This window comes from Tribolium madens, unplaced genomic scaffold (genome assembly GCF_015345945.1).
Source record: "Tribolium madens isolate multiple individuals breed KSU strain unplaced genomic scaffold, Tmad_KSU_1.1 Scaffold_20;HRSCAF=117;Tcas5.2_LG4, whole genome shotgun sequence".
NCBI lineage: Eukaryota > Metazoa > Arthropoda > Insecta > Coleoptera > Tenebrionidae > Tribolium > Tribolium madens.
In genome coordinates this window covers 4,081,584-4,097,033 of record NW_025400985.1, presented here as the reverse complement: position 1 = coordinate 4,097,033, position 15,450 = coordinate 4,081,584, and the positions used below count along the sequence as shown (strand labels likewise).

At 34.3% G+C, this 15,450-nt stretch overlaps 2 protein-coding genes across 2 annotated transcripts; one reads left to right on the top strand and one right to left on the bottom strand.

The window, feature by feature from the left end:
- The first annotated feature begins 165 nt into the window (after window positions 1-165).
- On the top strand, window positions 166-2,537 carry LOC123004656 (electron transfer flavoprotein-ubiquinone oxidoreductase, mitochondrial). The gene is made up of 4 exons (XM_044398013.1): window positions 166-303; window positions 588-689; window positions 739-1,050; window positions 1,098-2,537. The coding sequence occupies exons 1-4, from the start codon at window positions 270-272 to the stop codon at window positions 2,453-2,455; spliced, it is 1,806 nt and encodes a 601-aa protein (XP_044253948.1). The 5' UTR covers window positions 166-269; the 3' UTR covers window positions 2,456-2,537.
- LOC123004657 (CD2 antigen cytoplasmic tail-binding protein 2 homolog) lies at window positions 2,489-3,511 on the bottom strand. The gene has a single exon (XM_044398014.1). The coding sequence runs from the start codon at window positions 3,480-3,482 to the stop codon at window positions 2,538-2,540; it is 945 nt and encodes a 314-aa protein (XP_044253949.1). The 5' UTR covers window positions 3,483-3,511; the 3' UTR covers window positions 2,489-2,537.
- Window positions 3,512-15,450: the final 11,939 nt, after the last annotated feature.

Genomic DNA, 15,450 nt, shown 5'->3' with positions numbered 1-15,450 from the left:
TCGGACCGATAAGACAGGTTTCTGTAAATAAAATAGCCCAAAAATCGATAAAGCAATATAATAAATGATATAATAAAAAACATCTTATTATTATAATCTCTGACATTGTTGTATAAGAAAAAAATTAATAAATGATAAGAAAATTATGTAAATCAATAAAAAGCATGATAAGCCCTCTAGCGGGGTATTTACTAAACGTAGATAAAAACAGCTGTTTGTCAATCACAAATGTTACGTCAAAGGTGTAGTAGGGCAACTAACTGGTCGACATGGCATTAAATTTGTTTACAAGTATAAAATTTGGTAAGTTTCTTATTACAAAATTACTTAGCAACTGTTTTATAAAAGAAGAAATAAAAACCATTACAAAGGACACTAGACTTAATTTTTTATTAATTCATTTTTCAGAAAATAAAACTTTTTTTCCACTTATTCCACTTATTTACATTAAAATTTGCTAGAAATTACAGTCATTAATTAATTGTAAGTCATTCTGGTGGTTTTTCAAAGCGAATTTATGAAATATTTCCCAGTGACCTTTGTACCTTCTGTTTATGTTGCAAAGTGCATTTCTTATTTTTTTCTAGCCAAATCTTTGAAGCCTTTAGCACGATGTTATTCGGAGCAGTTTCCTAAAATTACAACTCACTACACTGTAGTCCCACGAGAAAACGACCCACGATGGAAGGGTAATTATCCTTTTCAATGTTGCCACTCATTGACCTAACTTTAATTCAGATGTGAATATGGAAAGATTTGGGGACGAAACCGATATTTTAATAATCGGGGGAGGTCCTGCGGGCATGTCTGCCGCCATAAGAGCTAAACAATTGGCTGAAAAAGATGGAAAAGAACTCAGAGTTTGTGTTGTTGAAAAAGCTTCTCAAGTAGGAGGTCACATTTTATCAGGAGCTGTTATACAACCAACAGCACTGGACGAATTAATACCTGATTGGGCGGAGAAGGGGGCACCGTTGAAGACACCGGTCAAAGAAGACAAATTTGGGATTTTAACAGCGACTGGGAGAATACCTGTACCAGTACTGCCAGGTATTGAAATCTGTGGTGTCAACAATTTATAATTTTTTTAATTACAGGTACACCAATGTACAACCATGGAAACTACATCGTGAGACTGGGACACGTGGTGCAATGGCTTGGGGAACAAGCTGAAGCCATGGGTGTTGAAATCTATCCAGGGTATGCAGCGTCCGAAATTCTCTATCATCCCGATGGTAGCGTCAAAGGAGTAGCGACCAACGATGTAGGCATCGCCAAAGATGGGAGCCCCAAAGACAATTTTGAGAGAGGCATGGAACTACATGCCAAATGTACCATTTTTGCGGAAGGCTGCCATGGCCATCTCTCCAAACAAATCATCAAAAAATTTGATTTGAGGGCAAATTCGGAGCCCCAAACCTACGGTATCGGTTTAAAAGAAATTTGGGAGATTGACCCTGCGAAACACAGCCCTGGCCGCGTTGAGCACTCGATTGGTTGGCCTTTAGACAAATTCACATACGGTGGAAGCTTCCTCTATCATCTCAATGAAGACACTCCCTTGGTCGCAGTCGGCTTTGTTGTAGCTCTAGACTATTCTAACCCGTATTTGAGCCCTTTCAGAGAATTCCAGAGGTTCAAACACCACCCTAGTGTCAAACACTACTTCGAAGGGGGTACACGAATCGCTTATGGAGCACGTGCTTTGAACGAAGGGGGCTTCCAGAGTATTCCTAAACTGACATTCCCTGGAGGATGTCTCGTTGGGTGCTCGGCAGGTTTTCTCAACGTACCAAAAATCAAAGGAACGCATTATGCAATGAAAAGTGGGATGTTGGCAGCGGAGAGCGCCTACGAAGCCATCAATAGTGAAAAACAAGAAACTGAAAGTTTTGAACCTAAAAGCTACCCAGACAAAGTCAAAAACAGTTTCATTTGGAAAGATTTAAAAAAAGTGAGAAATGTGCGTCCCAGCTTCCATAATCCCTTAGGAATGTATGGGGGCGTGATGTACAGCGGATTTTCCATAATGGTCGGGGGGTTGGAACCGTGGACATTCAAACATGGCGATCCTGATTACAAGAGACTCAAACCGGCCAAAGACTGTCAACCTATCGACTATCCTAAACCCGACGGTAAAATCAGTTTCGATCTCCTTTCTTCCGTTGCCTTGACGGGGACCAATCATGAAGGTGACCAACCCCCGCATTTAACACTTAAGGATGACACTGTTCCTGTCAAACAAAATTTGGGGATTTATGACGGTCCCGAAGGCCGGTTTTGTCCTGCTGGAGTGTACGAATTCGTCCCACTTGAAAGTGGAGACGGTCAAAGATTGCAAATAAACGCCCAAAATTGTATACATTGCAAAACTTGCGATATTAAAGACCCGAGTCAGAATATCAACTGGGTGGTTCCTGAAGGAGGTGGCGGTCCAGCCTACAATGGAATGTAATTAAGTGCCTTTTACAGCTCAGGTTTAAGCAAATTGCTTTTATCTTTTTGTGTATATTGATAATAAAATTTTTACAACACGATTAATCATATAATTCAAAGTCTATTCTATTTGAGGTATAAAAATTGGATTGTTCGCCACACTTACGCACCCACACTCCCGTTTTGAAGTACCCCTCTTTCGACCACTTTATCATTTGTTTAGTATCGTAAGGACCCTCGACTTTGTCCTTGCCTTGGTCCCATTTAAATTCCCACATTAACTGATCAGATTTACCTGACATTGAAGCCGTCTCCATTTTCTCCTTCTCCTTGTCGCCAAAATCGTCAGCATACATGTCCAAAACAGGCTCACTGTTTTTGGGTTTTGTCCTATCATCAATTTTTTTGGAAATTTCTTCAAAAGTCTCTTGGTACACATTCATGTTTCCTGTTTTCGTCAAAATACTATCCGCAATTTCAGTCATATCCGCCACGTCCTGATTGGAATTCAAAGTTCCCGCTTTTTTCCTCTTCAGTCTCTCTACACTGGACAACTTCAAATCACCTCCTAACCTCCGCAGACATTTATTCACTGTTTCCTTCGGTTTCATAAAGTGGAGCATCCTTTTATATTGTCCAATTTCGTCGAAATTCTCAGCTTCCGATTCAGAGTCACTCTCCGCACCCAAACTCTTGTCGTTGGGGTCCAGTTGGTACTTATCATCGCTGTTAACTTTATGCCAGTCGATGTTATCTAACCAATTATCCCTGATCTCCTTCTCGTTGTTCCAAATAAAGTGCCCCTCTTTGTCGAAATGCCCTTCTTCCATTTCCTCTTTCATGTTGAAAGCGGTCATGCGGACCCCTTCAACCTGACGCGAGATTCCCTCTTCTTCGCCCTCGATATCATCGGCGTTGAGCTCGTCTTCAGCTTCATCGTAGTCGTCCTCTTCGTCCGAATCCAAGGAATGTTTCTTAGCGTCAGCCTTCGTCTGACGCCTTTTACTCTGCGAAAAATCGCTTTCGCTGAATTTTCGTTTTGACATTTTTTGACATATGACATATGTAAAACAAACAGCACGCATGCGCTGCGCATAAAACAAATCTGTACTCTAGGGTTTGAATCCAGAATTCAATTTTATTAATTAACAAATGTTTTCTGTAATAAATTTTTAAATAAACCGCATAATATTACAAAAACATAAAATGAAAAAATAGTAGTCTGTTTTTTTTTTAATGGAAATGCCAGTCTTAACGTTGGCATCGCTAGTAAATTCATTCATGGTAATTTTAATAAAGAAAGTTGGCAGTTCCAGTTTTTTGAATTAATTTGAAAAAAATTTGTCATTAAACGTCAACACAAAAAATCGTCTAAGAAAATTTAGAGACAAAACACCAAAAAAGAAACAAATTCGGTACACTAACAGTTTTTCAAAATTTGGAAACGAATAGTTCGCAAGCAGGAAGTTAGAAAAAGGGCCCGTTAAAATATAGACGCAATTTGTAATGCAGGTTTGCTAATCATTCTTAATTTTTAGCAAAAAATTGACAAGAATACAAAATAAACATGAATGAGAAAGAACCTCGGAAAGAATGCAATTAAATTAGTCTCGTGCATCGTTTTTGAGGAACGAGTTGAAAAAGTAACAATTTGGAAACTAAAGCTGAAGAAGAATTTACGAAATGCATGAATTTTAAGCTCATTTCAAAAATTACACAAAATTTATTGCCATCATCAGAGTACCTACTTGTATCTTTTGCTAAATAACTTTATTTTCCTTTTTCTTCAAAGTTTTTGTAGCAAGAATCTCATTTTTGTTCACACACAACTTGCGGTGTGTTTCTGTCAAAATTATTAGCACTGAATTCGGTCTTTAGACCTTAGGTAAATAATGTCCTTAGTATTCAATTATAGCGCTTTCTAAGAGGAAACAGGCACACAAGATTCATAAAAGTCAAAATTTTGACAACATCTCAATTTGAACACAACCATATTTTTTTAACATAATTTTTAGGGACAAAAACAAAGAGCAAACAAAATTTGTGGCTACGGAGACAAGCTGCTACCAATTTTTTCACCAAAATTTTGACTTGGTAATTTCCATTAAAAAAAAAAAACAGACTACAAGTTTTATAAGGGTTGATGTGGCGCACGAATCCCAAGTTAGAAAACGAGTTTTCTATGGGATGAGTGCGCGCCAATGCCATTATAAAACGAGTATTTTATGCTATTTTTTCTAATTGCGCCCCCTTTTTTTATTTTAATTAAAAAAAATATATTTTTGTCGTCTAGAGAATTTTGTGTTAGTTGGTATCGGTTGGTAATACTCGACGCCTACCAGATTTTTTGAATCATTTCTGTCATTAAAAAAAAATACAAATTATTAGTTGTTAGTGTTACAAATAATAATAATAAATAAAATATGAGCCAACAGAATTTAGTTTGCACTCCGCCCGAAATTCACGAAATTGTCGAAGTAACAACGCAAGATTTGTTACCTGACAAGTCAGAAGCGGCACACAAAAACTAAATAACCCTAAATCCATTAAAGTACAGTGTGCTTTTATAGATAAACGACTCCTACTGAGAGACGTTAATAAAAGTATTATAAACGCAAATTAGAAAAAATTAAATTACAAAATTGCATTTTTTTTTTATAAAACTGGTCAAAAGAGGGCACTGGCTAACTAATATTTTTCTTTATACAGCGTGTTTCAGAATTTATGACCATAGATAAATAACAATTTTTTTATTTATACTGTAATTGCTATTTTTTTGTTCCTAATTGTTTGAGGTGTAATTTATAAAATTACACCTTAACACTGCAAGATTGTAGCTTCGCCTGTTATTATCAGTGTGTCAAGTAATAAAATTTTTATTTGTGACGCCCCAACACAAAGAAAAAGTTACAAAATGCTTCCTATAAAACATTAAATTATCGTTATCACTTATCATCACGGATCAAGCGCTGTAAAAGAAGTAATCAGTGCAAGAATCCATTAGGCGCGTCTGGTGCTTGAAGACGAATGCGATTACAAAACATTGATTGGTTGTCTCGCCGGCGCATATTGCAGTAATATGGACGCAGACTGCGCGTACCGCCATAAATCGAGGTGATAAACTCTGCAAAGGGCCGTTAAACCCGGTAAAAACGGCGCTGGGGTGGAGGAGCGTCCCGACGGCGGCGATAGTTGCCTCAAGTTCAAGGTTTCGATCAATGAATGGGTTGGATCCGGAGGCCCTGGCGAAGACCAGACAGGTCACTGACTGGTGGAAGGAAGTTTATCCAGATGCAAATCCACTCGAAAATTATTCCAGGAATAAAAATATTAATCCCTAGGTAGTTTCCAGGGAACAATTTTCTCGGGTAGGTAATTGTAATAAAAGTTATACTCGTTCCGTTTCTGCATATTAAACCAAATTACAAACACTGAAGTGTGCTACAATATTTACTTCCAATTTGGGTTTACAAGTTTTGTGCGGTTTTAGTCTAACAAAATAAAGGCTTTTTATGATGAGTCAAATCTACAAAATAGTAGGTACTTGGTTTTCTATTTTTAGAATACTATAAAGTTTTTATTACCGGTTTAGACCCTAATGATGACACCTCTGGAAACGTCTTTCCGCCTTTTAACATAAAATTAAAGCGAAAAGTCAAGAAAACAAGCGTAAAAGCGTGGAAAAGTCACAACTCATCTCATATCAGTTGCTTAAGGAGGATTTAAAAAAAATATGTTATGGTAATCAACATTTCTTTAAGTGTTTTTGGGTCTTATTTTTTTGGTTATTATATAAATTTATACATAAGTAATTTTTGGGAAAAATTGAATCTTTTTTATGGGGATTTTGTAAAAAAAATGCGCAATTGCTCAAATACTACCACCATTTGACATTGCCCAAAACGGGTGTAGATACTGTACACTCTGTTACAAATCATTTCTGGGTCAATTAGTCTCATTTCCAAGCATAATCTTTATCTAAATTTTTTCAAAGTATTCGATCTGTTAAAATAGACACTTAACTTTAGAAAACCCCAAAGAAAAAAATCTAATATGGTTAAATCAAGAGACGAAAGATATTCAATCCAACATCCACGACTTATTCATTGAAAGTGTTATTTAAAAACTAACGCATTTTTATCCCAAAATGTGGTAGTGCACCGTCTTGCTAAAATCAATGTTTTCAGTGGGAAGATCTTCATGACTCATAACAAAAATATTAATTTTGTGCGTTGTCTGTGGATGGATCAAAAAATTTAAAAATGTCTTCGTTGAGTTAGTTTTAAGTTTATTAACAACGATAAAACTAGGTACAGTCTATTTTTTTATTTGCTGATGGGAGTAGTATGAATCAAAAACACGACCTCCGTCTGTTTTTGACATTTCAAAGCTTCTGACATTTTGGTAGTAAAGTCAAAAATTAAAGCTTTTCCCTGGCATTAGGATTTTTATAGGGCTTGAATTACGATTGTTACGATGATATAAAGGGTATAAATATTAGTTTCAAAACTGTTTTCCCCAAGGAGGTTGGTTTTCCCTATTAAAAAGCATGGAAAAACTTGATAGAAGTTTCGGAGATGCCTGTCAATTATGAAATTGTGAATTGTGACAAAAACAACGTCAAAAATTAACAGCCAAATTATCCATTTCATTGAAATTGGCATAACGGTAGGCCATGATTGTGTAAACCGCGCTTTAAATGTGAAAGAAGATCTATCTACATGTTGAGAAACTAAATTTGTCACTAAAAAAGGAGGTTAAGATAGTTAAAATTTTATTTTATTTTTTATTTTAAGTTTATTCCATAAAAAGTTTAACACCCTGTTTCATCCTTTTGTAGGTGTAGTTTTAACATCACAAACATACTCTATTTGCTTTAGAGAAAATATTTTGGCTTTATTAAAATTGGTATATTTGATTCCATTAATCTAAAACAGGAACAACAAAAAGAAATTCAAACATATCTTAACGTGCATTCTAAATCTGGCGTTCTGAAGAGAACTACTTTTAGTTATAATTTGAAAAAATACTGGGAATAACGAACAAGGATCGAAAACAGTGAAGAAAGGAATACAAATGTCAGTCATGTCAGTTCAACAAATGTAGGTAAGCAACAAAGGAAAACAAAAACCCCATTTGCTGTTATACCAGGGACATGTGCAGGGCTACAAACTTAAATATAAAATTCCATTGCCAACCATTATGCCAATTTCAATGAAATCTATTATACGTCACTAGCTCTGCGTTACTTTAATCGCATTTGTTCAAGTGAGATAAATAGCGTCACCAACATGACTCAAATACGTAACGAGGCTGTTTACAAATGTTGAAAAGAGATAGCAATGGTACGTCTTTCGAATTATTAATTGATCCACACGCATAAATAAAAAAACGGACTTTACATTATGTTTTCTGTTTACTAGATTGTTGAGAATTACATTTATACTCGTAAACATTATTTAAATATAAAAAACATTTTTTGCTAGTAATTTATTGTTTATTATTTTCTTAATTCACTTTATGGTGATAATGGAAAACGTTTTACACTTTACTGGTGATCTGTTTGCCTGTACTTTATCAAGTTATATCTCTCTCTATTTACTCAAGGCGTTTTTCCCCGTATATTAATAGAGCTGCCACACCGTCAAGTATTTTATCGAAAGCGGTAGTAAATTGGTTGAACGCGTTCCGCGGTCGGCCGTTATTATTTTTACGGTATTCGGGCAATTATTAATGGTGGCTGTTGCCAATATTTCGAGGGTGAAGTGTGAACGTCCACTTCCTCTTAGACCATAAACTCACATCATTTCTATTTTCCTCTGACAATATTGGAAAAGTTGATTTAATAACTTGTTATTTTGTGTAATTCTAGTTGTTGCAAATTTAATAATAGAGGAAAATTACGGATCGTTCTATTAAAACTTTAATACAACTATTATAACTTTTCATATATCATTACCATTAGACGGTAAATGCTACCGTTTGAGACATTTTGCTACAGAGTAAGTTAATTGTGTATTTTGATGAGCTCTCTGATGCGGATAAATCACAGTCAGATAACTAAATTATACTTCTCGTGGTTTCGTGCATCTCACCCTTGATATGCTCTCGTAGTTTGAACAGTATTTGACCCCACAATAAATTTTTATTACCTAGTATCATTTTCGTGTACACGCCCGATATGAATATTAACATCCCTGCTGTAAAACATGCATCGCGTTAGGTTTAATCAAAGTGTGATACTGGCACTAGGGCCTATCATCAATATTGGAAGCTGCGCACCCATTATCATCATATAGCCCCTCTATATAACAGAGTTGCACTAAATGTATCATTAATATAGAGCAACAGCTCCATTGGTTATAAATTTACTCGGAGCTTTTAGTCCTTTAAAATATCGCAAAGGAAGGACGATTTTTTGTTAGAATTCAATGGAGCATCCTGTGGACACGTTTCGGCGTCGATTTTATCGCCCTCAAGGTCTAAACGGCAAAATAACAGAACCGGAAACATCCATCATCGTAACAAAGTGGTCGACGTGTTCCCATTGATCGACCATAAATTTATCACTGTCCCATTTAAATTATAACATGGCCGCAATCACACACGACGACGATAAATTTTAATCGCTCGTGTAAATTTCGCTTGACAATATTGGTCTCTTGGTAATTTATGTTTTGTGAATAGTGATTTAGCTCGCTCCCGGAGTGCATTTTTACCCGGAAAAAAGGGCGATTAGTATGCCAACCACCCGATAGATGGCGCACCAATCGCGAAATTTATGCCCTTATTCTCTTTGTCTACATACACAGGCAAGCCTTCGCTAGCTCAACATTGAAACAGTTTTTCCAACAACTGATCTGACTTCTTAAGAAATCACCAAAAACGAACACAAATAAATTGTTTTTTTTTCAACAACTGATCTGACTTTTTAAGAAATCACCAAAAACGAACACAAATAAATTGATTTTTGCGTCACTGATGTTGGAATCACTCAAGTTTAAATTATGCGAAACCATAATCTCTTTCTTTATTTTTGCTATTATTAAAGTTGAATTTATCTTCGAAGAAACATTATAAAAACAGCTAATTAATATTAATTTTTTAATGATGTTTTTATGTTTTACCTTTGTGAAACCAATAGTTAGACATTAAATTACAAAAATATTTATTGATAAAATGGAACACTAAAAATTTATAACAAATATGGAGTTTTATAATACCTAATTAATATAACTGAGTGTAAAAAAAAATGTGCTAAAGTGTAGGTACAATACTTTTTTTTTGTAAATCGTATAACTATGCAACCAACGGTTCACAACAGAAATGCCGAAAAATAATACTTTACTACTTTAAGTTACTTTAAGGAGTATTTTACTATTTTGTTCATTTTACGACTTCAAAATAGTAATTTATTCGACGAGTGTGAGTGTAAATCGGACGGTTTATTTGACCGAGTGGTTTTTTAAACCACGAGTATAACGAGTGGTTTACCATCCACGAGGTGGAATAAAGCGTCCGATTTACACTCAAACGAGTTGAATACAACATTTTATTCTTCGAATTAGACTCAACAAGGCTTAAACGTGCTTTAAATCTTTTAAAAATAATTTGACGTTTCGTATTGAGAAATGCCAAACAGTTGTCAAAACTTTCTTACACGGGAGAAAAACCATAAATTTTGACAGTGTCGAAGAATAAAAATAATTATTTATACAGGGTATTCCGTTTTTATTGTTAGACATTGAAACAGGTGATAAAATATTCAATTTTGAGACAAAAGTTTCCTATGAATTTGTATCGAAAAATACCTTGTAAGGTCCTGATTTGGCGAGGACATATTTATGTTTTTATTGTTTCGTCCTGTTTTACATTTATGTCCTAATTTGTCCGATCTAAGAACCACCACATCTAAGTTTGTAATTTTTTGAGATCTTCATTTGCAGCGAAAACGCAGTATCTTTCTAGTTAAAGTTTTCTTTTTGTCGTCACTTCAAATGTGGTCATTGTGAAAAAACTCAACTGAAAGTAAAAATACTAAAAAATCGCTTATAATGACCGCATTAATTATTAATTTTGCTTGAATAGATTTTTTTTAATGTTCGTAGAGAATAAAAGTGCTCTCAAAGCAATTCATACAAAAAAAATTGAAATTAACACCAAATAATAAAACAATACCTATGTTAATTATTAGATTAGGGCTCAAAACCTGTTTTTTGTTTTTTATGTCAATATTTTGCATCCTATATGTATTTTTATTATATTTAAGTTTTTATACAGAAACATTAGTAATAAGTACCTACTTTTTGTTTTCTGGAATAAATTTATTATAATTATTTTTATTAATGTCCTAATTTTGAATTTTCTGAAGTTTTTACTTTATCTGTAAGGAAGCTACAACCTCTAAAAGAGGTGCGTTTTTAAATGTTTTTTCCCATTTTTTCAGAGTTGATCAAATTTAGAAATTTCTAATCAGAGGGATCCTAAACTGAAAGGGTATATGACAAAAAACTTTAATCTTAAATTTTAAAGATTATCAGCTGTAGTAAATTTTGTAATTTTATCTAAAATATATTCTGAAATAATGGTAAAAAACATTAAAAAACGCACTCTTTTCAGGGAGTGTAGCTCCTTGACATAGGTAGTACTTTTTGATACATGTTTAAAGAAAACTTTTGTCTCAGAATTGAATATTCTATCACCTATTTCAATTTGTAACAGTATTAATGAGTTAGCCTGTATATTTATAAATAAATTTTTATACATTTGAAACCAAAGATGTAGAAGAAATATTTTTGTTTGAGCAGAGCAAGTACCTAAGCCGATAATTATTCTCCCTTTATTAGAGTTTAATGCGAAAACTTTCCTTGTTTTTTCTCCGTTCATTGTGTTCATTTGAAAAGAAGTTTTCGATAAACCGGCAAGCTTTTAATTAATAAAATATTTAGTCAAAGTTGTAGAAGCGCGAACAAAGGATTATTATTCCTCCGAGGAAAGGACCCATTTCTAAATCTTCAGCGGATGCTTTCGGCGATTTTGATCTAGGCCAAATATTTGGCTCATTAAGAGATTGGGTCGTCGGAAATAATCCGACTCTAGGTGGTCGTGATGATACATTACTAACACAGAGGTAAGCAATTTAGTTTAAATGGAAATACGCCTGGTCCGGTTCTCAGGAAGATCTCCGGTCCCGAGGGACATTTCACATATCCCGGTGAGTCACGCAACAATGACCCAACGACTCCCTCTTTATTGCTGACACACATGACGAAAACTACACGAGCACTTTCGCTCGAGGGTCGCCAAGTTGTGATTCTGAAGAATGCTATTAATTATCAAAGTTTCCAAGCTTCATGGAAGCTCGCTTCGAACGTGGGAAAAAGAGACTTCAAGAGAAAGAGTGTCGATTCGGAAGCTCTCTAAGTAGTCGTAAGTAAGTGCGATATACAAAATGGTTGTTCGTGAGTTTAGCAAAGCCTGAGGGAACTAAACAACAACAGGACAGAGACAGCCCCTCGGGGAATACCCGACGAAATTACATTACTCATAAAGTTTTGCGGTTTCAAAACCGGACAAGATTCCATTTCCGAACGCTGAAAGCGGCAATATGCGATTCTAGGAAATATGCAAAAAGGAAAAATCTAACACGCATAAACCCAATAAACTTGAAACACACATTTTTGCTTCTCAATTTCAGAAGCCAATATCGTACGAATTAAATTTCTTTACAGATGCAGATGTAAAAAGACCGGTTGATTGAAACTTTGTGTAAGAAAATCTAGTTGTAGAAAAATCTCGTTTGGTGTGCGACACATATATAAAAAGAAAAAAGAATAAAATGTATGTACTTTGATTCTGATCGCAGAAGGGGAAAACAATAGGTGAAAACGGAAAATGCATTGAAAACACCCGAATTCCCCTAAAATGAACTACCTAATTACTTTTCATCGCATCAGCGTGATTAAATTGGTTGTAAAAACCACCCCGTCTGTTCGACAGGCCGCAGGCTATCTCTTAAGGTCTGAAAAATCACACGCTAAATAACGACATTATTCCGAACAATTTCCACAGTGATATTGAATTTTCGAAGCGAAATTGTGAAATGAAACACAATTCCATCTGTGAAAAGTATGTTAGAGCACATCATCGATTTTCGCACCTATAAGTCAATTATGTCAACGGTCCGCGTTGACTCCATTACGATTAATTATTCATAAGTTGACTTGAGTAACTTTGAAAACATCAATTTGTCGGTTTGGGGTAAGAGAATTTTGCCTTTAATATGCATTAAAAAGTTTGAAAGAATAAGGACTCGGGAAATCAATTTGGCTAATTCGATTTTTGAGTTGTGGACGAAGCGTATAGGAAAACCCTCCAGTTTTTAATTTCATGGTACCGGCTGAAACATGCAAATTTATTGCCAACCAGTGGCGGTTCGTCAGAAAAGATAGAGACTAGAAATTTTAATTACTTTGACTATTTTTTAATTGCAAATTACAATTTTAACTTTAATAATTTTTTATTTGTTCAAATCTTAATTTTTTTGGTATAAATAATAGTGAAGCGCAATAATCGTTCAAAAATAGGCTATGCAACCAAGCATATTGTTAAGTTAAAAAACAAGAATTTCAAAAAATAAATACTGATAAAATATTTTTTATTAAGGGTAAAATAAGTAAAATTAATACATAGATAAACAAATATAAATTTATTTTGTTAAAATACTGAAATTTATAATTTTTTCTACTTATCGTAGAACACTGATCTTTTTTATGTACGATAGAAAATTAAATTTTCTTTCCAACGGTATCAAATATATAAAGTTATCTCCAATAAGTCCGGAGTTATTAACAATAAACCGCTCCGCGTATCGAAAATCGACCAAAATTTTGATAAAAATCGAAAAAATTTAAAACTTCAAAATTGTCTAGTTGCACTCTTGGGGGTTCAAAAGAATTAGAAAAGCACAAAAACGTTGTAAAAATGCGAAAAATAAATGTTTGAAAAATTTTGTGTAAGAGTTGTTGTTCCGGGGAATCGACTGGCGTCCAGAAAACTGCAAAATTCGTAACAGTTTGGAAGTTATAGTCAAATTTATATTTTTGACTTTATCAGAAATTTTCTCGATAACTATTTAAAAAATAAAATTTGCTTGACAGATGAGGAAGGTAATTGGTCACTTTCCTCGAAAAAGTTACTTTCTCTTAGGATCATAGGAAAATTAATTATTAATATAGTTTTTTAAATTCCTGGTATATTAAATACAAGTGGTTAACTGGAAGAAAAATACCAAAAAATATTTTTTGACCATTGTCCAGTCGTGGTGAGGAAGCATGGTCTAAGACTGTCCCATGACAACTTAAAAAAAATACCAAGGGCAATAGAAAGACACACTTAAAATCAAGAACATATTTATGTATGAGTAGCAAATTACATCTCCAGTGTAAATAAAATATAGCCACAAATGTAGATTCGGCCCCACAAATTGAAATTAATAAATTTAATGATTTGTTCGAAAAAATTGAAAAATATTAAAAAGGTTAGTCGATTTTTGTATTTTTCTTTGCTGTTAAAAGTTGGCTTTTTGTGGTCAGCAAAGCAAAGAATCATTTTTTAGTCGTCAAATATATGGCTGTGTAGATACACGTATATTTCTATTTTTTTAAATAAAAGAAAGATCTGTCTTCTCTTAATAAAAGACTACGCCACTGTTGCCAACCAAAATACCAGATTTGGTGTACAATGTTTTTTATTCAACAGGTTTGCAAAGTTTTGCAAAGTATTATCAGAGACGAAACTTGTACTAACGAGTTTGGCATATATTTTGTGTACCTATCAAAATGTTTACCAAACGAGAAAATTTACATTTATTGTGTTACACAATTCCTATTGAATAACAAATTAGGTTAACGATACAATTGCTCTCCTCGTTAACAATGATTAAACTTAAATAATAAAATGATTAATTTAATCCATTTTTGGCAAAAACTCCCTTTGTGTTTTCAGTCGTTTTCAGTGGAATGTGTGTAAATTCATGCTCTGTAAAAGGTCAATTGATAAGCAAGTTACCCGCAAAGCACAGGAATAGGATGAAACTTTCTTCTCCCCAAATCTCTTTTCTTTATGCGGCTTTGGCTTCGTTCTCCTCCGGGATTCATATAATTTTGTGGAATTGTGTTCTGTGTATTGCGCGTAATTCGTTTGGACACGGATTCAGCAGGAGGAGCTCCGACATCGATTGCTCCTTCCTCGGTTGTTGGATATGCACAAACGGGGCCTTTCTCGTCACAAACGATGCTCATTAAAACGAACAGCAAAACAAAGACCTCTAATTGAGCCTAAAACAAATCAATTTTAGTTAAAAGCGCAGCAGTAAATTGGCTCGATCACCATATTGCTGTGCTTGGTTCAACAGTGGCACTTTGTATTTTATATATCGGAACCAAATTAAGGCTAATCGGAGGGAAGGTAGGAGTAGACAATCCAAGGTTTTCGCACGAAAAGTCTAATTTGATGGCGATGACGTCATCTTTCATTCCAATTTCCGATTTTTCATGGGTCCTGCGGTCACGTGGCGGCACCCTCCATATTGTGTACATTTCTAACCTAAACACGTTTTAAAATTGTTTGTTTTCATTTTAATCAATGGGCAAAATGCAAAATCTTCCGCGTCCATTCTATAAATGCCGATTTTGATAACCTAATTGGCATTGATTGTGTGAAAAAACTCGTATTATTTATGGATCCAATATATTTTAATAAAAATGTTATAATTTTTTTTTTATAAGTGATTTATAAATAAATATTGATTTCGACTTAGCGTGAAGACAGATTTTTGTTTTGGTTTTGTCAACAAAACAACTATTATTAACAAAAGTAATCAAACTACCAAAAGATACACGACACAATAATATTTGTTACAAAATAATATTTATGTAAAGTTAAACAAACTGATGTGTGTTCTTAAAATAATATATTGTAGGTTTAAGTAAAGTGGTCTCAAACTAAACATAC